Here is a 23374-nt window from a genome sequence, read left to right on the forward strand (position 1 = left end):
GCATTCTAAAAATTACAGCCATTGTCAGATATCCTCCTCAGCAAGTTACAGTTGTGAGATAACTTTAGTCTTGATTATGAACATTTGAACAGACTGACAAACCTAAAATGTTACCTCCAGCAGAACAAGCAGATATGACTGTTACACATGAAAAGACAAACCCATGTATCTTATTTCACACCAGACACAGTAAAATAACACAAGCATTAAAAGAGACCCATGTTTAGATCCTGTAGGTATCTTACACTTTATTTAAGTGTTTCTGTACATCAGGTCCCCAAAACCAAAGCCCACACATAAATATAAAATTCATACATCAATATGCATTTAGTTTACAAAACACCACAGTAGGTACAGAAATCTCCTAGATCATTATTCGGGCTGGTTTTCTTGGGGTTTTCCCACTCTTACAGTTACTCTCAGCGTATGTTGTTTTAACACTCTGAGGTATGTCCTAGAATCTTTAAGTACCAAGGATAAGGTACTGAAGGCCAGGGTGGACAGGGCGAGCCAAATTTAGTATTTCAACTGTATAAACAGGCTAAGGGTGTGTACCAAATGATCCATTAATTGACTTCAAAAGTTGCTGCTCTATTACAGCGCACACAACGTCTTCAATGAAAGCCAGGAATAAACAGCTAGGATATAATCTGACTTCTGTACAAGAGTCCATGCAGCACTGGCTTTTCCTCTTGGTTGAGAGACAAAGTGTTTTTGTCTCACAGGGACATTAATCTTCTTCCTTCTCGATGTAAGATTTAGTACTGACTCGAGCCATTTGCCGTGCCAAGTAGCGGTCCCTGGCTGACATGACTGTCTCTTCATTGCTGCGCTTGGCAAACTTGCTCATGCTCTCCGGTGGTTTCTGTACTTGCTCTTTCTCCTCTTTCTCCCCTTCTCCAGCTTTACGCTTCTGCTCAGATGAAATTCCAGAGCCAGACCTTCCCTTCTCATCCACCTCGCTCTCTTTTCCCTTTCTCTCTTTTCCCAGGTCAGTCTCTCCACCTTTTTCTATAGGAGCACTTTCTCTCCTCTCTCTGTATTTCTTTTCATCACTACCATATTTCTCTCTCCTCTCCTTCGCATGGTCTTCCTTTTCTCTGCACTTCTCTCCTCTCTCCTTCTCTCTGTCATGGTATCTATCTTTACCATTTCTTATTCTTTCCTTCTCTTGTTCCCTTTCTGAGCCCCTCTCTTCTCTCTCCTTTCCTTTCCTCCATTCTCTGCCATGTCCCTCCCTCTCTTTTCTTTCCTTCCCCCTTTGTTTATCATCTTGCTCTTCCCTCCTTCTGTAGTTGTCTTTATTAGTGTGATCCCCATATCTATGTCGCTCTTCCTTTTCCCTTTGGTGATCCTTTTCATGGGTCCTACTTCTCTCATAATCTTTTTCCCTGTGATGTTCATCATTTCCCCTTCTGCTTGGTCTGCTCTCCCCCCTCTTTGCAAGCTGATTTGTTTGGGCTTTTGTACGCAGCTCTTCCTCCCCACTGGATGAGCTTGGTGACCTGGAATGCCTCTGGCTCTTGGGAAGTTTAGCCTCCTCTTCGCTGCTCACAGAGCTGTTTCTCCTTTTCTTCTTTTTCAAATTTACTTTACTATCTTTGTGTCTCTTATCATCATCATCGCTACTATCAGTTCCCAAGTCAGTATCGACATCTGGATTATCCTCTTTCTTAACAGAGGGCTTCAGTCTTTGACTTTCATATGGGCATTTGTTCCTTTGGTTGGATTCTTCATAAGTGTCAGGTTTTTCTTCCTTTATCCTACATTTTTTTATGTTAGAAAAGAAAAAACAACATTACACAGCCTGAAATCTCAGACTTTTCTACAAACTCGCTTTTGGCTCAGGACTTAAGCAAAAGATGCTGCTGAAAAGTTTAAGAGAGCAAATCTATCTGCAGCTCAGGTTCCAGGAATCCAGCACAAAGGATTTCTCTTAATTATCTCTATTGATTGATTTCTATTAAGTATCTGTATCTGGCTCACTGGTGAAGCTGATGAGTTTATTTTAGATAATGAAGTTTAGATACTGACTATGGTTAAGTAGCTGTAGATTGGTATTCTTGTGTATGCTGTTGAGCAAGCTACACATTCTTTCCTATGTGTTTACCCCTCTATTCACGTCAAGTAATTATCCAGAGAAGCAGCAGGTTGTATGTTTAGTTGACAGAGGTAGATTGTTTTAATCCAATTTCTGAGGATCTCACTCTTGTGGCTAGCTCATAGATCCTTAAATACAAAAAGCTGAAGAGGACCCATTTGGGCAGAACAGAGAGAGGTTATGCTTTGTTATTCTCTTTGGACTGACAAGGATCTACGTGTTTACTCACACAAGCCACACGTCTCTTCCTTTCAATCACAGAGCTACAGTAAGAGTCTGTGGCAAATATTTGTGAATCAGCATTCCATCTAGTTAGATTGTTTGATGCATGCTTGAAAGCATGGTTAGTCTAATGACCAATGGCCAAAAGCTATGCTGAAAAATTTGATAGTTCATTTAGTAATCCAACTAATTAAAATGACAAGTCAAAGGTGGATCACTTTAGGGACAAGTGATGCAAAGTCTGAGATCTAAAAATTGAGCCGTTTTCTCTCTGTATTCTCTTGTACCACCAGAAGAAAGAATAAAATTATGATACAGAGCTGAGGTTACTTGAAAGCCTTGCTGGGAGCACCACCTACAGTACTACTTGTCTTCCCCTGAATTCATTTTATATGCAAGAGGATCACGATTCCTTAAACTTGCAAGATTGAGAAGCCATCGTTTCAGATGATCTCTACACAGCACAGAACTGCATCTTCCTGCAGACACTCTGAAAGAAGAGCTACTAAAGGAAATGGGCAACCAAGGGGGCTGACCACTCCTGCTTCTGTTTTTACAGAGATGCAACTGAGTAATTTAGATTTCATCAATAAACAGAAGAAACTGTAATACACAGAATTCATTTAACCACCTCAGCAGCAATCTCTGTGCACTACTGAAACCAGCAGGTCCACTCTTTAGTGAAAGCCCGAGACAGGATGTTCTTCCAAACTCACAGGCATACTTTATGGCAAAACTGTGGCCTCAAGTTTCTCATTTTCTGCTTAAATTCAGGAAGCTGTTCTGGTTTTCTTCCAGTCAGTAATTCTTACTTGCTATTTCTTTTACACCACTTTTTCCTATTTATTTCCAGTAAGGTGGCACATCCTTATACTAAAGATACAACCAAGAATTCCATTTTTTTAAACAGCTGAGTAACTCCACTGTGATCACATCCTTCATTTAAACTAAGAACTTGCATTCTAACCATCCAATCTCGGATCCAGAAACTCTCTTGATGAAAGATGCCTTGTCTTTATGATGGCAAGCACTTAACTAGTGATATCCAGGTTTAAGGCCTATCCCAAGTAAGGTTGAACCTGAATTAATTGTTTCAAATCATCAGTTGTTGCTGTATAGTTGTTGTTCCCCTTCACTGTATTTATCCACAGGGCAGATTTTCACCATCTCAGTGACATAAATAATTCAGTCTCCTCTCATTACTTTGCTTTAGGCTGTGCATATATTAAGATTTTAAAACATTCCCACTGGATTTCCTACACAATTCGATTCACTTCCTTTTACCACAGCATCAACACCCAATTAATTTGTTTTTTATGAACCTGTGAATGTGGAAAAAGGACAAAGCTCCACATTCTTTTCAGGAAATTCATATCATAAAATCATTTCCTATGTCTTGATCTTGATATCCATCATTTTACTGATACAAAATACCTACCTTAATGCAGATTGCTGTGTATTATGTGAGAATAACACCAAGAGCACTGCAAGTATGACTGCCCTCCTGATACTCTTCAAACAGCATCCCTGCCCTGCCTGTTTCTGTTTTACAGGCGCTCATTAGACATTTCCCAAGTAATTCAGTTAATCAGCTGTAGGCAGTAATCAGCCTACCCTATCAGAGTTTTAGTACTCCCTTTCACATTCTTATAGTGTTCCAGTGAGTTTGGTATCACAACCAGCCAGAAGCTAGTTCCTATCTGAAAGCCTTCTGGAACTGTATCCTACCTGGCTTCACGGAAGCTGCATTTAGGCATCTCTTCTTCCCCCACTGTCTGGTTTAAAAGATGTCTGTAAAATCCACTGAGATCCTTCTGTTTGGTCACATCCATGTATGCTAGGAATAAAAAAAGGTAGGTTGGATTTACTGTGCCACAAATACTAATCAGACACAACTCACAGTTGGTAAAATCACACCAAGACTGCAATCTCCACCCTGGACATTTTCAAGACCAGACTGGCAGTTCAGAGCTACCTGATTTGACCTCAGAGCAGACCATGCTTTGAGCAGGAGGCTGGAACAGATGACCTTCAGAGGTCCACTCCAACCTCATTTATCTTACGATTCAATATCCTATTCTTTAGACCAGTTCCTGTGTCTACAGAATGTCTGAAGTAAGGAGCGTAAGCAACTCTGTACCCCAGTGTACAAGTCTTCCTTCAACAACTGACCCTTCCTGAAAAATTAACAGTAGCAACCCAAATAGTCCTGACACACAAACAGGGGAGCTTCCTCTGTTCCTTCACTAACAGGTACAAAGGAAAAATCACAAAGTGGGATCTGATTCAGTATCTGCCATCCAGTCCTTTGGGATTTTACTTATCTCTGACAGAGAGACCAGATCACAAAGTTGCATCTCATGCACAAGGCCCTACTTCTTTTTGAGGGGCACTATTTCAGTGTGAATCTCACCTTCAAGAGCTGCTTCTCTTCTTTCTCTTTCCTCCTCCTCAGCCCTTTCTTGCAGCTTCTTCTTATAGGCTGAAGTGACAAAAGCCTCCTTATGAGCAAACTCTCCTCCTTCCATTTCACGCTCTTTCTGAATTTTCCTTTCCATTCTTTTTTCTTGCTCCTTCTTTCTAATCTCAGCTGCTTTGAGGATATTTTGGATGTATCTGGGCTAAAATAAGAAGGAAGAGAGGTATGATACTGAGAGTTAATTAAGGTGGCTAAGAAAACACAAGTTAGGATTGATGGAGATGTTGAAAGAAGCTGGATGTGGGAGAAAATTGACAGAAGCCAGTTGAACATACGGTCACACTGTTCAAGACCTATCTGAAAGGAAATGTTGCTCCCTTTTAGATCACTCATAAGAAATGCTTCCCAATAACCAAAGAGGTTGCTGTATTCAACCAAAACATTCAGCCCATCTTTTACTAGGATTATTTTTGCTCTGAGTGAAATTAGGGTTTTTTTGTCTTCTGTCTTTTAAAAGCCCTGTCTTTCTATTGCTGCAAAGGAGTGGGAAACTTCCCTTGATACCCACACAGCCTGACAACAGCTTTCAATAGAAACAGAGTGACAAGGAAAATATCCCTTGTCAGGGTAATTCAGCAATGCTTTGAAACTAGGCATTAGACTGTGAAAACTGGCTCATATTTCACCAATGAAAGTTAATTAATCTTCTGACAGTCCTCTGGTAAGCACACTAGTGAGTGAGGTGGGACAATTTATGTTAATTGCCTTAATAACCAGAGTCTTTATTATCAGAAGTAGCACTGTTGCTGGGTCCACCTGCCTCAAATCCTATTATCCCACTGTAACATTCTCTTCAGAAACACATGGAAACACGTGCTATATGTACATCATAAATTGGGTGGGAAACTCATAGTCAGCTGCCTTCAAGAACCGCTGGACCAGGACTCTGAAGAAGCTGATGAACTAATAGTTTTACCAAAATTCTTGCAAATTACTACCTTAAATAACAGAATTTGAGCACAATACTTGTATGCCTGAGGAGAAAATCCATCTGTTAAAGCTGAAAAGTTAATCAACCATAGTTATCATAGAATCACAAATCATAGGGGTTGGAAGGGACCTCGAGAGCCCATCGGGTCCAACCCCCTGCCAAAGCAGCTCCCCAGCTCATATTGCACAGGTCAGTGTCCAGGTGGGGCTGGAATCTCTCCAGAGATGGAGACTCCACACCCCCTGGGCAGCCTGTCCCAGGGCTCCCTCACCCTCACGGGGTAAAAGTTCTTCCCCATGTTGGTGTGGAACTCCCTGTGCTCCAACTTGCAGCCATTGCCCCTTGTCCTGTCCCCACAGACCACTGAAAAGGGGCTGCCCATTTCCCCCTGCATCCCATACTTCAGATATTTATCAACATTAATAAGGTCCCCCCTTAGTCTTCTTTTCTCCAGGCTGAACAGCCCCAGCTCTCTCAGCCTTTCCTCAGAGGGGAGATGCTCCAGGCCCTTAACCACCTTCGTAGCCCTTCTCTGGACTCTCTCCAGGAGATCCCTGTCCTTTTTTATCCCAGGGAGCCCAGCACTGGACACAATACTCCAGGTGGGGCCTGACCAGGGCAGAGTAGACGGGGAGGATCCCCTCCTGTGACCTGCTGGCCACACTCCTCTTGATGATCCCCAGGATCCCATTGGCTCTCAGCCCCCAGGGCACACTGCTGGCTCATGGCCAACCTGTCATCTACAGGTCTCTGTCAAGCATACAGAGATAACACAGACAGCATCCATTGCCAGGTATCGACCTTTTTGTCATCTTTTCCAGACAGAAACCTGGAATTACTTTCTTTCTTCTTCTGCTGCATTTCATCATAAATACTGTCATATTCATACACTGTAGCATCTTCCTCCAAAGCCTTCTGAATCTCCAATTTAGTCTGAAAGAAAAAAAGGGGGAAGGAAAAGATACCAAAAAAAAAAAAGTATTAATTTTTTACTATTTTCAAACATTTAATTCCTATATTGTTATTAACAGATCTACAGTATAAACCTATCCATTAAGACACTGTGTGTAACTTAATAACAGTCTAAACTACGAAATTCTTGGACTGTTTACCCGGATCAAGAAGATGAACAACCACACCCTCACCCTCACCAGTATGTGCAGTATAGGAAATATAGTAATATAACTCTTGACGTTGCACAATTGGTTTCTGCAATTACTTAATAAAAGAGAATAGATGCAGTAATTTCCTAATTTGCCATAGGCATGAAGAGTCCCCCCACCTTATCTTCTTACCTGTTTCATTGCTTGTTTTTTCAATGCTTCTTTCTGAAGACTTTCACCAACAGATGGCTGTAAGGAAACATTGCAGAAATAAAATTAATTACATTGACACAGTGCATATTATTTTTCTACCATTCTCATGAACAGCTATATAACAGTCCCATTACATAAGTCAGTCTCTTGCTTCAGTAGTATTTTTCTGTATGCAAGACAAAGTTCTTTCACAAGCATACAATGAATCAGCCTTTTCCAGCAGCAAAATATTGCAGTACCTCAACATACACAGGTATTTATTTTGTTAAAATTGTTTTAAGTTTAAGAACACTATTTCAACCACGTGTGTACCTCAAAAGCTGCATAAAATTTCATCCTATTTCACAAAACAACATATCCCTGTCCAAGAAATGCTCAGAAGCATAGAAGGTCTATCAACAATGATGGGTTGCAACACCTTCCTCCAACCGCTGCCAAAAAACTGGTAGAAAGACACAGCCCTCCACTATGACATGAGTCAGGTGGGTAGAGCAAGATCTTAGTGTACCAGCAGATAAAATATCCAACACAGGACAGCTAAAGCCAGTACTGAAACAAATTCCTAAGAGAAAGATGCCTGTACTACCTCTGTTCACTCCCAAACACTACAATTCTTTCAGGTATTACCATTAAAGAAAACAGAAACACCACCCCCCAAATCAACACAAATTTAATCTTCTCAGGAATTACATGGTTGTGAATAAAGGATAAATGTTATTAATTATTTTAAAATTATATTTCTAATAGTCTATGCTATAGATAGGTACTATTCAGAATATACATACTCTTCTTCCAGCATGTAAATGTCAACAGAGACATTTAGCAGTCATGAGCAGACATTCCTACTGACATCACATGGAGAAACTGTATTCATAGTAAAAACCCAAGCACCAGAAAGGATTTGGCAGTTATTTCAAGTTTGTCTGTATCATTAGCTCTGGATTTTTCAAAATAAGAATGCCAATGATTTCAACAGCATGTGCTTCAAATGTTAATGTTTCATTTCTCAAGACTGATATCCTAGAAAATACCAATACTAATCTTCCCTGAGAAAAGACATGTCCACTCCTGAAAACATTTCCTAATCATGTCTTTAAAAAAAAAGCTTTGCATTTTATTTAGTTTTGTCTTTTAATTAGTGTTGGACTAAACTGTGTATCTCTCTTTCTCAACCAACAGATAATACTGTTTATTAAACAGATTCACTATAAATGACAGGACTCAAATCCTTGTTTATGTAATTAAATATCTCTTCATCTTAAAAAGCAGAAATAGGAAGGAAAAATCCTTTTGCATTTTGGCAGCTTCCCAAGTTTTGCAACTTTGACTAATATGTACTCTCTATCACATTTTAAAAAGACAGATTGTGTAATCAGCTCTTAATAAAATTAAAAAATGGAAACCAACTAGCAGGGAGCTTGGCAGCAGAGACTAGGCTCTTCTAAATTCAAACAGAATTAGCACCATGTATATTCAAGCAGATCCCCTAAGCAACGAGGCTTTTGATTTCATTTGGTGTTTAAAATAAAGTAATACCAGGTCACAACCCCTCTTTCTTATGTTATTAAAATTTTAAGAGACATGTCAACAAGGAAGAAAACCAAGTGCTTTTCCACAATTTTTACATGACAGTCAGTAAACAGTCCAACTGTTTTTTCACTGGTTCATTTCAGAAACACGGAACAAGTTGTGCCACGAGCAGGAGAATTAATGGTGTTTCATTCTATGTGGCTTTGTGCCCTCTGTCTCTTTATTTCCCCATCATCTCCCCAGACATCCTGCCTTCTTGATTTGGCTGGTGTGCAACACTGAGACCAAAGGCCAGCCCTGTGCTGAGCAGTCAGCGGTTCCTCCTCAACAGAGAAAGATTAAAATCACAAACTCTCATCTGCTCTCTCCCTTTACCCAGCTGCCAATTTTCCTGAAGCTCAGAGGGACACGGGACCTTTGGCTCCTCTGCCACCCATCGAGGATGGTTGAGTGTTCATTTCTAAAGGAGTTTTCTTCACTATGCAAATGATGAATAATAAGACTTGCAAGCTTCTGCATAGCTTTAAAATCATTTTAAAAGTCAGAAAAAACAGTATCTCAGAGGAGTACCAAGTAATGAGAAACTCAGCAAGAGAAGGAGCTAAGGCAACACTGTCAATATTCATAGCAGTAGATATGGCATCACATCCACTGGGATCCACTGAATTCTACATACCTTTGCTCAGTTTCCATAAACATGATAGCACTTACTTCATAAAACAGACTACAATCAGAAAAAAACTCAGAATATTCAAAATACTCCTTCCTAGCCCCCTCCAAGTGAGGGACACACAGACAGGTAACAATGGGAACTCAGAAGGATGTATGTCCCAACTTTCACTGCTGCTTTATTTGCTACCTGCAGACTCAGTTAAAAACCATCTCTGCATTCAAAACATTAAACCTTGTGGTAAACTACAGGAAACAAGGCACAGCCTGATGTGTGCTTTCATGGAGTAACAACCCTGTGTGGATTCAGTTACACCCATCACTAGAAAGCTGCCTGTCTCTCTTACCCAGCTACAGACAAGCAGGTAAGGAAACAAAGCAGGCTTCAGGAAGCTCAGCCTGGCAGACACTGGCACCACGCTCACAAAGCTTGCTGATTACTTGCACTAAAATTGGATATAGTCTCCTATTTATGTAGCAGGTTGGCTGGTGGACTGGGCTAAGTGGATAGTGGATTATGTAGTTTAAAACAATCTATGAAAATCCTGGCTTCACTCATCTGGTTATTTACCTCTGGCTTTCAAGGCTGAAGTGCTGATGCTGAGAAATATTTAAAATACTGTACTCAATTTTTATGTAAGATACTTTCTTCTTAAAAAAAGCTTTGAATGAGTCAGTATAAACTTAATATAAACTACTATTTTAAACTAGCAATAGAGTACACACCAGCACTACACACAAGACCAAGACTGGCTCTTAGGGAGGACGAGTTCTCTCTTGACATACTAAGGGTCATCGCTGAAGGTTTCCTTTATCAGACACACTTACACTGGCTTTACAGAAAGGTACCTAAACAGTAAGGAATCTCCTCTGCACTATGCCAGAAAGCAAAGGCTCAGTAAAAAAGCCAAAAAAAAAACCCCAACCTCACAATTATATTGACAGAAAATGCTTTATTCCACAAAATACATGAAACACTGCTTAGAATGTTTCCCTTGACTGCTTACGTGAAATAAATGGGTTGATCTATAAAGATTACACAAGCACAAAAGCAATATATAATCCTCCTTATTGTACACAGAATTGTAAAGAAGCCCACCTGCGATTTGTTTGTCTAGAGTGGCAGTAAGTTTACAAAAACAAACACCTTCCCTAATGGTTTATGGTTGACAATTTCCTGTTGTGCTGTGAGCTCTGATAGATGAGAACTTCCCGTTCTTTTGTATTGTTTTTACTTATCAACTGCCCATTTATTAAAGGCCCCATAAGCTCAGCAATCTGTCTCATGCTTTCTGTCTCCCTGCTATTCTTTCCAAGCGCAAAGCTTATAGTTTAATATTTTCTGCAAGGACACAATGTTTTAACCCTATCCTGTGAAACTACATAGAGCCCACACAAATAAAGAAACTCTTGGAAATGAGATTCCCCAACTATCAGCCTGAGGAGACCCTGGAAGATCGCTTATACACAATGGGGGGGAGTAATAAAAGAAATAACCCCAATCTACTAACATTTCCTATTGTTCTCTTCCTTTTCTTATCTCCTTCAAGTCAGGTATCTATGAACCTCTTTCAGGTTTTTATCCTGCAGGTAATCACAGAATCACAAGGTTGGAAAAGACCTTTGAAGAACATCAAGTCCAACCATTCCCATCCTAAGCTAAACCAGATCCCTAAGTACCTCATCTGCCCCTTTTTTTGAACACATCCAGGGAAGGTGACTCAGCCCCTCCCTGGGCAGCCTGTTCCAGCCCTGACAACTCTTTCAGTAACAATTTTTTTTCTAATATCTGCTCTGACCCTGCCCTGGCCCAGCTTCATGCCATTGCCCCTTGTCCCATCTCCTGTCACCTGGCTGAAGAGACCATCACCCACCTCTCTACAACCTCCCTTCAGGTAGTTGTAAGCAGCCCTTGTAAGTTACTTCTTAAAATGTCTTCTATACATTGATCCTGCATAGGCAAAGAAGAAAATCCAAACCACTGACCAATGGTTTTCATTTGTCTTAATGACGTTCAAACCCTGACAGAGCATGTAAACAATTTACAGGTTTGTACAAAAAGCTCAATTCAAAGTTCAAAAGCAAATACTTAAAAAGGCAATTCCACAAGTGACACAACTCTGCCTTCCCACTACAACATCCCAGCCTTGCCATATCTCAGGTCCCAATGGCAGTTCCTTCTGTGTCTCCTGCTTCTGTGTCACCTAGCAGCCAGCTCCCAGCTTCCAGGCCAGATGAACCAAACAAAGGAGGGTAGAGACTATCTTGTCTTTCTCCTCATCGGGGCACTAATGGGCTCTATATTCTGCAGTTGAGAGATGTCTATAGTCTTGTCAAATTCATTTGAAATTGGTCAGGACATTAAAAAACTTAACTATGAGCAAATGCTAAGACAATGAATTGTATAAAGCTCTTTCTAGAAATCCCAAAGGAGGATAGCAAATGGTTGACCTGAAGGTGCCTAGTTGAAAGAATACTTGAGCTCTATTTACTCTGCTAATTTGTCTCGTTTCTTGGAAGAAAAAGCCAGTTGCTACTATTGGGTTTCAGAAGGAATTCCTCCTAAATTGCTGCTGTAAATGATAATTCTGTAGCAGAGGGTGCAGCACCACATTCCATATTAAGCACAATCTCAGAAAACAAGTCTTAATCTGTGACTAGGTTTGTTTTCAGTGTTGAAGCTGGTTTCTAAGAAGTTACACACTTTAATCCAAAACTGAGAATGTCTTGTAAAAAATACAACTATTTTAACAGATGCTCTAAAAGTATATGAGATGCCAAATTTGTTTTCCCCTGCTGACTGCCACAAGAAATACCAGACCAGCAAATTCTGACTTAATAGCTATTATTAATTGGAGTATCTCATACTAGCTGCACAGCCTGGTGGTTGCTACCAAAACCCCAGGCACGGTACTTACAGACAGACAATGTAAGACATGATTCCACTCCTTTTTTTAAAGCCAAAAAGATGCTTCTGCTCTAATATAACCTGCTATGAAAGACCCATCAGGGGGCTTTGACCCTTAACGCTGCCCTTCTGAATTCTCTACATCCTGCTTTGCAAGACACAGAAAACAAATTATCTTTGTTTAAAGTAAAATAAATTGTGAAGGGTAATGAAATGCTTTGGTGACATCAGGCAGGTTATATATAGTTTGATTTTAATCTCTCACTACAACCATCTAATTTTAACTGGAAACAGAGAAAAATATTTGACCAAAAAGCAGGAGCAGCAGGATAATTTGGATCAGCAAGTGAAAGCAGCACAGAGGCAGCAGTTCACAAAACCTAAAGGTTACATTTATACTGAGGCAGCCAGCCCAAGGTCACTTTATTGTGAAAGGGTGAGAGACAGATGCTTTCAGAGCAAAATTAATCTCACTGAGCCCCAGAAGTACCTGCATCCCTCCTGACAGTACAGGGAGTTCAGGGAACTCATGTAGATACCTGCATGTTTCCATGGATCGATCTTGACCCAACTTGCTGGCCCTAAGTGGGTAAGTCTCTGCTGCTGCTCACTTCACACTCTTACTTGGTAAGGAATCTCAGACTGTGAGACCACAGAATGGTTTAGGTTGGAAAAGACCCTTAAGATCGCTGAGATCTTTGGCTTCATGACACTTTGGTATCAAAACATCTCAAAATGAGCTACTTCAACTCATCTGGCTGTGAACTGTTAGGCCTTGCCCTCAGAGAGACCTGTATTACTCAAGTACAGCCAGCAAGCAGACAAGCACTAAATGTCCATGATACTCAAGCCTTCACAAGGGGGTGGGAGTGGAAAATCAAGACAGGCAACAGATGCATCTCAATCCCTACACTATACTAGTCTTGGCTCCTAGTATAAGATTAGGAGAAAGAACATAACAAAACGAGTCATGTACAGAATTAGCTCTCCTCAGCATTCCCTCCCAGCTTCCAGAAACCAGGAGTTGAGGGACTTCCTGGACTGGAGGATGCACCTGGACCATTGTTTGACACGAGAGCATCCCTTCATTTGACTAATCTTTTCTGAATCCATTAATTTTTTTGGCCACACCACAATATCCTGTGGCAATGAGTTATAATTTAATTATACTTTGTGTGGAGAAAAAAAACCCAACATTCTTTTGTTTAGATCAAACCAGTTACTTGGTAATTCCACAATATAACGTCCTACTTGTATTATGAGAAATAGCCAAGTGACTTTAGTGTCTCTGAATCATTCTTAGTTTTATATACATCCTCTTGAGTTATTCCTATATACTTCCTCCTCAAGAATCTCTAAGAGGCTCTTTAGACCACTTTAGTCTTATTTTGCATGAAAGCTGTTGCATAAACTCTGGTCATCTTCAATACTTGTTACTTTGATGGTCTCTTTTTCTTTGCCAAGTTCCAAATTGAACACAAGGATCTGCTTGTTTTCAGTTTCTTCCCTTGTGCCTGGTTAAACCCTCCATTTATCTTTCAGTCAGTCACTAAAAAACCCAACAAATCAAGCTGACACCTTCACAGAACTACCCACCCTGACCCCACGATCCCTCTCCTGAATTCAGCATCTAGTGTGGGTCTACACAGTTATTCTTTCAGCTCCACTTTACATCCTGTAGCCACAAATTGGGTTTGAAAGGCTGGTAGGTGTATGTTGGGTAATTCTGATAAAATTCCTGTTTCTTTATTGTATCTGCCATACCACTGTGGTATTTGCAACTAAATTCCAAAGATGAAATGGAACATGGAAGAGTGCACTGGGGGTAATGCCAAGCCACCTCTGGAAATGTAATGTATGAATAAAGGAACAATATTCTGGAGAAAGTGGATGAATTACAAATAACTGTCAGTCAGAATGGAAACTTATTTCTAACATATCATAGTTTGTTGCTGTCACATCTACTCTCTCCAGTAGCCTTTCCTAGGGGTAACAGCCTTCCCTCATTTTGAAGGCAACTAATTCAGAACTATTACTGGCTAGAAGTAACTGGAACCACCTGGTTTTTACTTTCTCCCACTCAACATTGTTTTTCAAGAAAATTTCCATCCCAAATGTTCTATTTCTTATGACCTAACCCAAAGATCATCTTCACCAGCAACTAACACCCATTAGCCACTGGGAAAAAAACCCACCACCTTTCCAATTCCTTCAGCAAGGGTACAGGCAAAATCTTAATGAAATATGCATAGAAATTTTTTTTTTTAAAAAAAAGGGAGTAAAATTTGGTATCTAATATATAATCACAGACCAAGTCAGGTGTGCAGATTTCCCAGCACAAACTTTATTAGAGTTTGGTTAAAAATACATAATCTCCAGACATTTGAGATGTAGTTCTGACTGATAAGGCAGCAGACAGGAAATGAAACCCCTCCCAAATGCTGCTCCTTATCTGGCAAAGCTCTGAAATTATTACTGAACTAATAAAGTAATTTTGTTTTTTTTTTTAAAATTATCTTCTTTGATAAAGGCAGTTATAAGATTATTACTTTTTTTGCTGGGTATGTACCATACTGATGAGCATGACAACTTTTAAGAGTTTTTATAGCAGAGGCTGGTAGTGAATCTGTCAGCCTTTCTGAGAGGGAGGATACTTGATCTGTTAAGCTCAAAGTTAGCAGACAGTATCATACATTATTATTAGAATTATCAGCATTCCTTATTTTGCTTCAGGTTTTAGATATTAAAAGAAAATAAGATGTAAAAACCCAAATGATAGTCCCACAGAACAAGATAAGAAGGTTCCCAGTCTACTGTGTAATGTTTAATGACAACAGATTAATTCAAGATCATTCCTGGGATCTGGAAAACATGGGGTCAGTCCCATAGCAAAAGACACCAAAATCAAACTGACAGGGCAAGTGCTCCTGCCACTGAGACCACTCTGAGACCACCACCTCTCTTAGCTGTATTTCAAGGAAAGCCCCTCTTTAGAGAGCTCAAGTGGAGGGATGCACCTCCTGAGAGTGCTGAGGACCACAGCAAAGTGAGGAAAGAGACAGGGTTTAAGACATGTTCCTGTTCTCTGTGTTTCCTCTAAGTCCTGTAAGCTGCACCAAGGCAGGTTCATGACAGGGTCTGAGGGGACATCATGAGGAAGGTTCTCAGCCTTTCCACTCCCTGTATAAAGGGAGCTCAGACCCCTTCACCAGCTGGATTCTGCAACAGCAATGGGCAAGCAGAGGCTGGGAATTGCTACATTCTGGTTTTCCCTGATATAAAAATGACAGCTACTGGTTCATTAAAAGATAAAAAATTAAGAAGAAATATTTAAATTAACAAAGATTATTTGATGCTTTATTAGCCTTAATTCTCTTCAACCTCACAAACTAAAGAGCACTGAGTGACACTCTAGAGCAGTAAGTTTCTGTAACACAGGTTCTGTTTCTAAATTTCAACTTTCTAAATGTTAAAATTGTAGATTATGGGTATAGATAAAGTTTATTTTCTGGGTTTTGTGGAAAAATAAATATGCACATAATGACACGATTAAATTATCACAAGTCATTCCAGACCAGTAAAACCCAGTAAATTATAGCATTATGTCCAGAGAGCTCCATCCATGTGCAGAGTTCATCTCCACAATCCTAAGTTTCTATTCTTTACCTGTAAACTATGAAGCTAGAGGTTTAAATCCTTAAAAAAAAATCTGGTTTAGAAGTTAGGTTTACATAAGGTATCCAAACCAGCCTGTATGTCACATGGATTCCCGGATTTTCCCCCCATACTCATGGCACTACATCCAGGAGTGTAATTTTAACAGTGGACAGCACCCTCTACAGACAGGTAGAAAGATTTAGAAGGTTGTGCTTATAAAAAAAGGACACTGTAGAAGAGAGCACTGCTGGCCTCCTGCAATACTGTCACACATCAGAGAGTAGTGAGAAACTCTGTGACCATAGAAAAGCTGTGTACTGGTGTATCAATCAGTCCAGTATTACAAATATTGCCAAGTGCTTCCACAGTTACAAGTAATTCCCATTACTTACCTTTTTTTTTTTTTTTGCTTTAGATCTTTTGGGCTGTACAGCTTTGCTTTTGTTTACAGTGAGCACAAGCATCATAAATCAGTTATATCAACTCTGGGTGGAACGAGCTAAAGGACAAAATACACTTAACAACTACACTTTGAAGTCAGTATCAGAGAAATGACTGTTATTATGGTCTTTCTATCTATGGGCATATTTACCAGAGATAGCAAATACATTTCTTTACAAGCTACATACTATTAACTCCTGCAAACAGGTTACCACAGGTGAAGAACTTTTGGAAGAGCTGACAGAAAGTAACAATCAAGTCATGGCTTCTATGTAGTTGTACTAGGGAAAACACAGATTGTATTTCACACCCAGATCCAAAATGCTGACATGTATCTGCATGACACTGCCATAAGCTGATGCAGGCATGAAGGGCTGAGAGCAAGTGATTGAAAAATATGGGGCAAATTTCATAAGAAAATGCTTGAACTGACCTCTTCATCAGAGTCATCTGCAAACACTGAGAGTTTCTTTGAGATGAGATTTTTCTGTGGCATTTTTTTGGGCATAATGAGCCCATATCTAGGGGGGAAAGAAAAAAGTTGCCTTTAATATTACAATAAAACACAAAAGATCTGCCCCACCACCCCAGCTCCACAGTCCCTCCCTGCTTGCTGAACAAAAATCCATTCACAATTTTAGACACAAAAGATGAATGTCAACATAATGTATCAAGTGCAGATCTGAGCAGCATTTCCAGCAGTGCATGCAACTTCTCCCATCTTTTTCCACACAAAGTTTCTGGATGCAATGATCTTTCTAAATGATGCCACAAATCCCTCTTGTCCAGAGTTCTCTAAGTTTTGGGGTTTTTTTTCCTCCCTCAGGGATGTAAGAAATCCCTACTGTTTAACCTCCAGAGATAGAGTCTCAGTCTACACCAGACACTGCTCCCTAACAACATTTGCTGGGCAGTAAGTTCATCTATTCTGCATGGCAAAGTAACTCATTAACTACACATGCAGACTCCTCTGCTGACAACGCCAATCTCTGGGCTCAGAAACACTAAGGGGGGACCTAATTAAAGTTTATAATTATCTTAAGCAGGGGATGCAGGGGGAATCAGCCAGCCCCTTTTCAGTGTCTGTGGGGCCAGGACAAGGGGCAATGGCTGCAAGTTGGAGCACAGGAAGTTCCACACCAACATGGGGAAGAACTTTTCCCCAGTGAGGGTGAGGGAGCCCTGGGACAGGCTGCCCAGGGAGGTGGTGGAGTCTCCTTCACTGGAGATATTCCAGACCCCCAGCTCCCTCCGACCCCGCTGCGGGCAGCCGAGGCACCAACCGCGGCATCTCGGGCCGCCTCAGGCCGGGGCTGGGGTGGTTATGGCAGATTGTGTGGGAATCCTGAGGAGAGTCTGCTTCGCTAGGGTGAAAACGACCCTCCCCTCCCCACCCCACCCCTCCCCGCGATACCGCTGCAGCTTTTCAGTGGGTTTTAAGCAGAGTTTTAAATTCAGGCCAGCGCAGCGCGGCGACACGGGAGGAGGCCGGGACGAGCCGGCCCCAATCCTGAGGCCCAGGCAGGGAGAGTGTCAGAGCTCCGGCGTAGGGCCCTCACCGGCGACCCCAGCCCCCCCCGTCCCCCAGCCGCCGCCGCCCCGAGAAGCCCGGCGACAGCACGACTCGGCCCCACCGCCCCAGCCCCGCCGTCACTCACTGCTTACTGGACGCCGCCATCTTGTCCCGGCCTCTGCCGCCGCCGCCACGTAGAGCCGCGCGCTGTTCGGCGGCTGCAGATTCCTCACAGCCGGGACTCCCGGCCCGCTCCGGGGGGTCCCGCCACACCGCAGGGGGGTCTCGCCACACCGCAGAAGCAGGAAGCGGGCAGAGAAGGCCGGAGGCTGGGAACGAGGGTTTTTTAACGGCTCATTGGCAAGCGGCGAAAGTGCCGATACAGGCAGGGCCGCCAGAGCGGCTCGCGTCGCCCTGGGCCGAGCCGGGGCGGGCCGAGCTCCTGACAGGACCGGGCTCCTCTAGGCCCGGTGGCGGGAAAGGCCCCCGGGTAGCCCTCCCCTCACAGCCGCTGACCATCGGTTTTCCCGTAGAGGGGGTGAGAAACCGCCCTGCCCCCGCCAGTCATCACCTGCTTGGAGACATCCCTTGTTGCTGACTAAAGACAGAAGAGTTTAATTTCCCAAATCGTTATTAAAAAAGTGATTCTGCCGAAAGAAACGTTACTGGAGAGATGGAATCTTGCTGCAGACAGGGCAGTTGGCTGTCATCTCAAGTTTTAACAATAAGATTTGTTTTGGGGCCATATTCAAAGCGTAGGGCTTTTCTGCAACAACCTTCAGCTAAAATTATTCCTAAAAAGTAATTTAAGGAGACTGAATCTTGAAAATCTTTGCTTTATCATGAGCTTTGTGGCTCGGTAGGTGCAAACTCTTACCTGCCTCTCTTTTTCTCATCAGAATGAACTTTAACAAACCCCAATTTCATCAAGCTTTCGAATAGCAGATACACCAGCAAAATTGTTTCCTTTAATGTTTTACTGCTTTTTTCTCAATAATCCCTAACACTTCCACCACGTTAACTACAGATACCTAACAGCAACAGTTAAGAAAACAACAGCGAATTTAATAAAAGATGTGAAATACCAGAATCATTAAGGTTACATGAGGAATTAGAGGTGTAACTGGAGGCACGTTAGAACTGGATGCCTGAAGGGGCTAAAACTGGAGCTGTTCCACTGCGCAGGCTCCTGGCGATCTCTGCGAGTGAGAGGCAGGTGTGCACCCAGCCGTACAGGCACTGGGCCAGCACTGAGCTGTGCTGCCACTCTGCTGCTCCAGGTACACCTGAAACAAAGGAGATTTAACTCTCTTGGTGCTTTTTTATTATATTTTTCCACAAGTTTAGGTTTAAGTTGTCCTTCCAACCTCTGTTACCAAACGCTAACCGCAGAGCCATACCATTAGAGGTTGCTGTATCGATGGCGTGTGCTGTTTTGTGCTCTGTTCTGTATTGCAGTGTGTGTAAGTGGAATATGTGGGAATATCCAGCACACACCACGTGTAAACACGGATGCACATTCTCAAGGGATTCCTGTATCTGTGAATTACACCTGTATTCACACCACAGATCTGTCACTACTCAGAGGAGTGAGTTCCATCCTGGGAAAACAACCTTTTGTAGCACACCAGCAGTTTGCCAAAAGCTGTGTTATTTCAGTTACGTCTACGTCCTGAAGTGGAAGAAGACTGGATGCTCTAGGCCTGCTTCGTTCTTTCCAGTGAATTGATTTAATATATGTAAGGGGAACACATGAGAAGGAACCATGACTGCATTAAGTATTCACTGCTCATCAGTAGGCAGGGTACTGTTGATAAATATCCCCAGCTAAATTAACAAGTCTTGTCCGCATTTGATTTTTAACAGGCCTCTCAGTCTGGCATTAGATCATCAAGGGAGAGATCTCAACAAGAGCAACAGTCATTTCTCTTGCAGAGATATTACAAATAATAATAGCCTCTTGACTTCTCTGGCACCAAAAAATGCCCAAATCCATTAAAGGAGAGAAAGACAGACTGAAACCCAGCTCCTGTATACGGGCAGCAAGTATATGAAGTACCTGGCAGATGGTGTTTACAAAGAGGAGGGCTCAAACTGTCCTCCCACAGTCATGTTGCTGTTTGGAGCTGGGTCAGTCTCTTGGGCAGGGTGGTCTGAGGTAGGCTTATGTACCAAAAGAACCATCATTCTTAATATATTTATCTGGGGGGTTGCAATGAGATCATGTGTTCAGGTTTCAAATCTGCTCACCTCCTTAAGGCACTGAATTTTGATTCTAAATGTAACAGATTGACTTTTATTGACCAAAAAGGACTGCAGATATTTCAGACACCTTATCTGTTGCTTGCTCTATTGTGAAATCAAAGTTAATTTGATTAAAAGGGCCTTAAAAGCACTCAGCTGAAGGTTGCCACCGACACTGTTTCATTGCTGAGCAGTGCCTGGTAATCTCACAGTGAGTTTATGACATTTACCAGTGATGCAGTCCTGTAGCAGCTCTGCTTGAATTTGTACAGATGCAGCAGTCGGATCAAAGCAACAAATCTCCCCTATCAAATTGTCATCAAGTTCCTGCAATGCAGAAAACAAAAGAGAGTTGTGAGGCAGTGAAGAACTTAAGAGAGGGTTACAGAATTAAAGATGCCTAAGTCAAGCATATAGGAAATCTGTAGTAATAAATTACTTCACTGCCAATTCACCCTTGACAAATTCCACTATGTCTTCCTGGGGGAAGAAAACCAGAAAAAAGTCAGCATTTGGAAGCCTCACCAGTATACACTGATTCCAGTCCTCAATCTTCTCTGAGCCCTTCCAGTTTGGATGGAGAAGCAATAGTACAGCCTTAATTATGTTATGCACCAGAGCTGGTGGTTCTACATAGCTCTTGATTTCAGCAAAGCTCCCAGCATGGAGTTTCTGCACACACTCACGCAGGTCCTGCAGCATCAGCCGGTAGAAGAGAATCCCTGAGTGTCTCAAATTTGCCATGTGTTCTGCCTCTGGAATCAGAAGTAAACCTTTCAAGAAGCTGCTCAGAAACATTTGCTCCTCATGACTTATATTATTGTCTGAAAAGCTCTGCCCTCTTTACAGTTTGTCACCTTGACCAAGTGATTTATTGTATACAGGTATCCTCTAAAAATGGCTCTGTGTTTTGGAAGGAGACAAACCTTGCCTCAGGGGCAAGCAGAGGGCCATGAAGGGTTCAAGTATCCAAGTAATCCTGGAGCAGTGACTTTCAAATTCTTGTGCTCTTAGCTGGGGCAGATCTAAGGAGGACATGCTAGATCCCTGAAACAACAAAGCACCTTGCTTCCCCTTCTTTGATGTTAGGGACTTAGGCACAAAATGCCCTGTGAGCAAGAGACAAAATCTAAACATTCTGTTTAGCTTTGGTTTGCTCAGGAGTAGTTTACATGTACCAAAGATTTGTATTTGTCTTCCTATATTTATAGGAATGATACTTTAGATGTGGTTTTACTGAGATTCCTAATTTCACCCCTAAAAAAAAAATCTGTCTTGGCTCTGTATGCACCATACCCAGTACATAGGTTGGTTCTCTTTCCTCTGAGGATATCTTCAGTATCTCAGAGCAGGCAGCTTGGGCCATCTTTAGCATTTTCTGTAGCTCTTTGTGTTCATGAGGTGGCAATTTCTGGTGGTGTCCAGTGCTGATATCAAATATCCCAAGAGCTTGTCCTGACAGGTCACGGAGAGGTACTGCAATGTGGTATTCCCCACAGACAGAAGTGTGAATGACCTCTGAACTGTCTATGCACCTAAATAGGTAATCCCTGAAATGAGAGTAGAGAGAGGAAAACGTACCACACTTCACCATTCTGGTTTCTTTTGGTAATCTATTTAGCACATTTTAGTAAGATGCCATTCACCTCTTGTTGTTAAAACAAAGATATTGTATTGCTAAGTCACTGTTTCCCTTAATTGAAATATTCTCATCTTTTTAAGTATCGTTCAAGTCTCATACAAAAGGGAGAAAATAGCCTTGTGGAACACAGTATTGCTTAGCCAAGGCAGTCACTGACAATGGTAAGAATTTAACCAACTCTGCTTTAAAAACAGTTTCCTGTTTATAGCCACATTGACATTTGTTCTATAGAGTTTTATAAAAAGTAAGAACATCTGCTGGAACAGCAAATGGCTGTTCATCCAACTCTGACAACAAGGATGATATGCTTAAAAGACAAGTCTGTGAGTATCTTGGCAGTGGAAGGAAACAGATAGTTGAAGGAAATGAGACTAATATGGCCAGGAAAAAGGACAGATTATTCTAAAGAGCAAAGTGCTTCAGTGTAGGCTCTAATCCTGCAGAGTTTTCACAGCAGATGTAGAGCTTGCTTGGCAGCTCAGCTGGTGAGCATTAAGTTGGAAGTGAAGTTTTTGCAGGTCTGAACTCCAAGAGAAAATACTCCTTTCCCCTTCCTAATTCAGTATCATGCGATATGCGCCAGAAGCCTTGACAGTGGGAGAGCTACAGCCAAACCCATGCAGGTGCTGGAGCCCACCTTGAGAGACTTTCCTTTCTGAGGAGAAGAACAGAAGAGCTGTGAACTTCTTTTTGTCCAGTATTATCTGTGGTGATCACCTTGCGCAGAGTGTACTCACAGGTCTGCCAGAGAGAAGAGGGAGGTTTAGCTGCATCCAAGCACTGAATGGCCATTTTGAACCTTGGAAAGGGAGGGGATTGTTTAGTTCTTAAAGGAAACTCTGCCTACATTCAAGTGCAATGGGGTGCTTTAAAGATATCTCCCAACAATGCTTGGTTTTATTCCCAGAGTGTATTGCTCAAGACTCATGAAGAATGTGCCCTGGACCTCCCTCAACCAGACTATCTAATCCATCCCCAGGCTCCACACTGAGGCACACCCACAGGCCAAGAAGAGGTTTCCCTTCTTTTTCCCATCCTCTTTGTCCTGTCATGTTTGTGTCAGTGTGACTTGATGCGTGAAAAACACAGAGGGGAGCAAATGGCTATCAGGCAGCTAGGAGGGGAACAGTGCAGGGCCTGGAATGACAACAGGAACCTGCCAACATAAACCATGCTTATCAGAGGAAGCAGCTGAATTATGGCTGCAGCAGATGTCATACAGACTTTGTGATGACACAGGATCAGTCCTAAATATTGCATACACTTTCCATCTCCTTAACTCACTTGCATGGGAAGTGACAAGCTTCCCAGGGCCTGAGCCCCTGCTTGGTGACTGGAATATCATCTGCAGGGAGGGGGCTGCTTTTACAAGCCAGCTAATGGGGAGCAGCCGCTTCCCCAGCTGGATTTACATCTCGTCTGCTGACATTATTCAGAGTGAAGAGCCATTACATTCGCTGGGACATTCTTTTCTTCCAATAAAATACCATCATTTTAACATGCACAGAATCTCCAAGGGCCCAAACAGCAAAGCTTTAGCAGGGGCTTGCAGTGTTGGCTAATGGATGGATGGATGGATGGATGTGGGTGGGGGGGTTGCTCTGTTGGTTGCTATGCAGCTGTGAGCACTGAAGTGGAAGAATATTCCCTTTTCCCATGGAGAAGGGGCTATATTAGAAGTGCTGTTGAGTTGTTTTACATGGGAGGATGAAAAAGAATGA

The 23374-nt window shown here is 42.0% G+C and overlaps 2 protein-coding genes across 2 annotated transcripts in view; both read right to left on the reverse strand.

Annotated features, from left to right (window-relative positions):
* Positions 1-229: 229 nt before the first annotated feature.
* NSRP1 (nuclear speckle splicing regulatory protein 1) lies at positions 230-17948 on the reverse strand. The gene is made up of 7 exons (XM_084272860.1): positions 17913-17948; positions 16688-16775; positions 7029-7085; positions 6535-6666; positions 4737-4944; positions 4052-4160; positions 230-1763 (listed from the first exon to the last, which is right to left on the reverse strand). The coding sequence occupies exons 1-7, from the start codon at positions 17930-17932 to the stop codon at positions 731-733; spliced, it is 1647 nt and encodes a 548-aa protein (XP_084128986.1). The 5' UTR covers positions 17933-17948; the 3' UTR covers positions 230-730.
* Positions 17949-18774: 826 nt separating this feature from the next.
* EFCAB5 (EF-hand calcium binding domain 5) overlaps positions 18775-23374 on the reverse strand; it is a gene marked incomplete at its 5' end in the record, with an annotated part of 32336 nt that continues 27736 nt past the window's right edge. Inside the window, 5 exons of the mRNA XM_084272869.1 lie at positions 18775-19053; positions 20242-20338; positions 20537-20766; positions 21308-21561; positions 22291-22394. Coding sequence (XP_084128995.1) covers positions 18902-19053; positions 20242-20338; positions 20537-20766; positions 21308-21561; positions 22291-22394 — 837 coding nt within the window. The 3' untranslated portion in view covers positions 18775-18901. The remainder of the gene's footprint in view (positions 19054-20241; positions 20339-20536; positions 20767-21307; positions 21562-22290; positions 22395-23374) is intronic.

The sequence above is a fragment of the Gallinula chloropus genome (assembly GCF_964237585.1).
Source record: "Gallinula chloropus genome assembly, chromosome: 19".
NCBI lineage: Eukaryota > Metazoa > Chordata > Aves > Gruiformes > Rallidae > Gallinula > Gallinula chloropus.

Excerpts from the sequence above, each read along its gene's own strand:
- NSRP1 (XM_084272860.1), bottom strand. The coding sequence starts at position 17,932 with ATGGCGGCGTCCAGTAAGCA. Across the intron at positions 16,776-17,912 it reads ATGGCGGCGTCCAGTAAGCA|ATATGGGCTCATTATGCCCA; the intron begins GTGAGTGACGGC and ends TTTCCCCCCTAG. Across the intron at positions 6,667-7,028 it reads AAAAACAAGCAATGAAACAG|ACTAAATTGGAGATTCAGAA; the intron begins GTAAGAAGATAA and ends TTTTTCTTTCAG.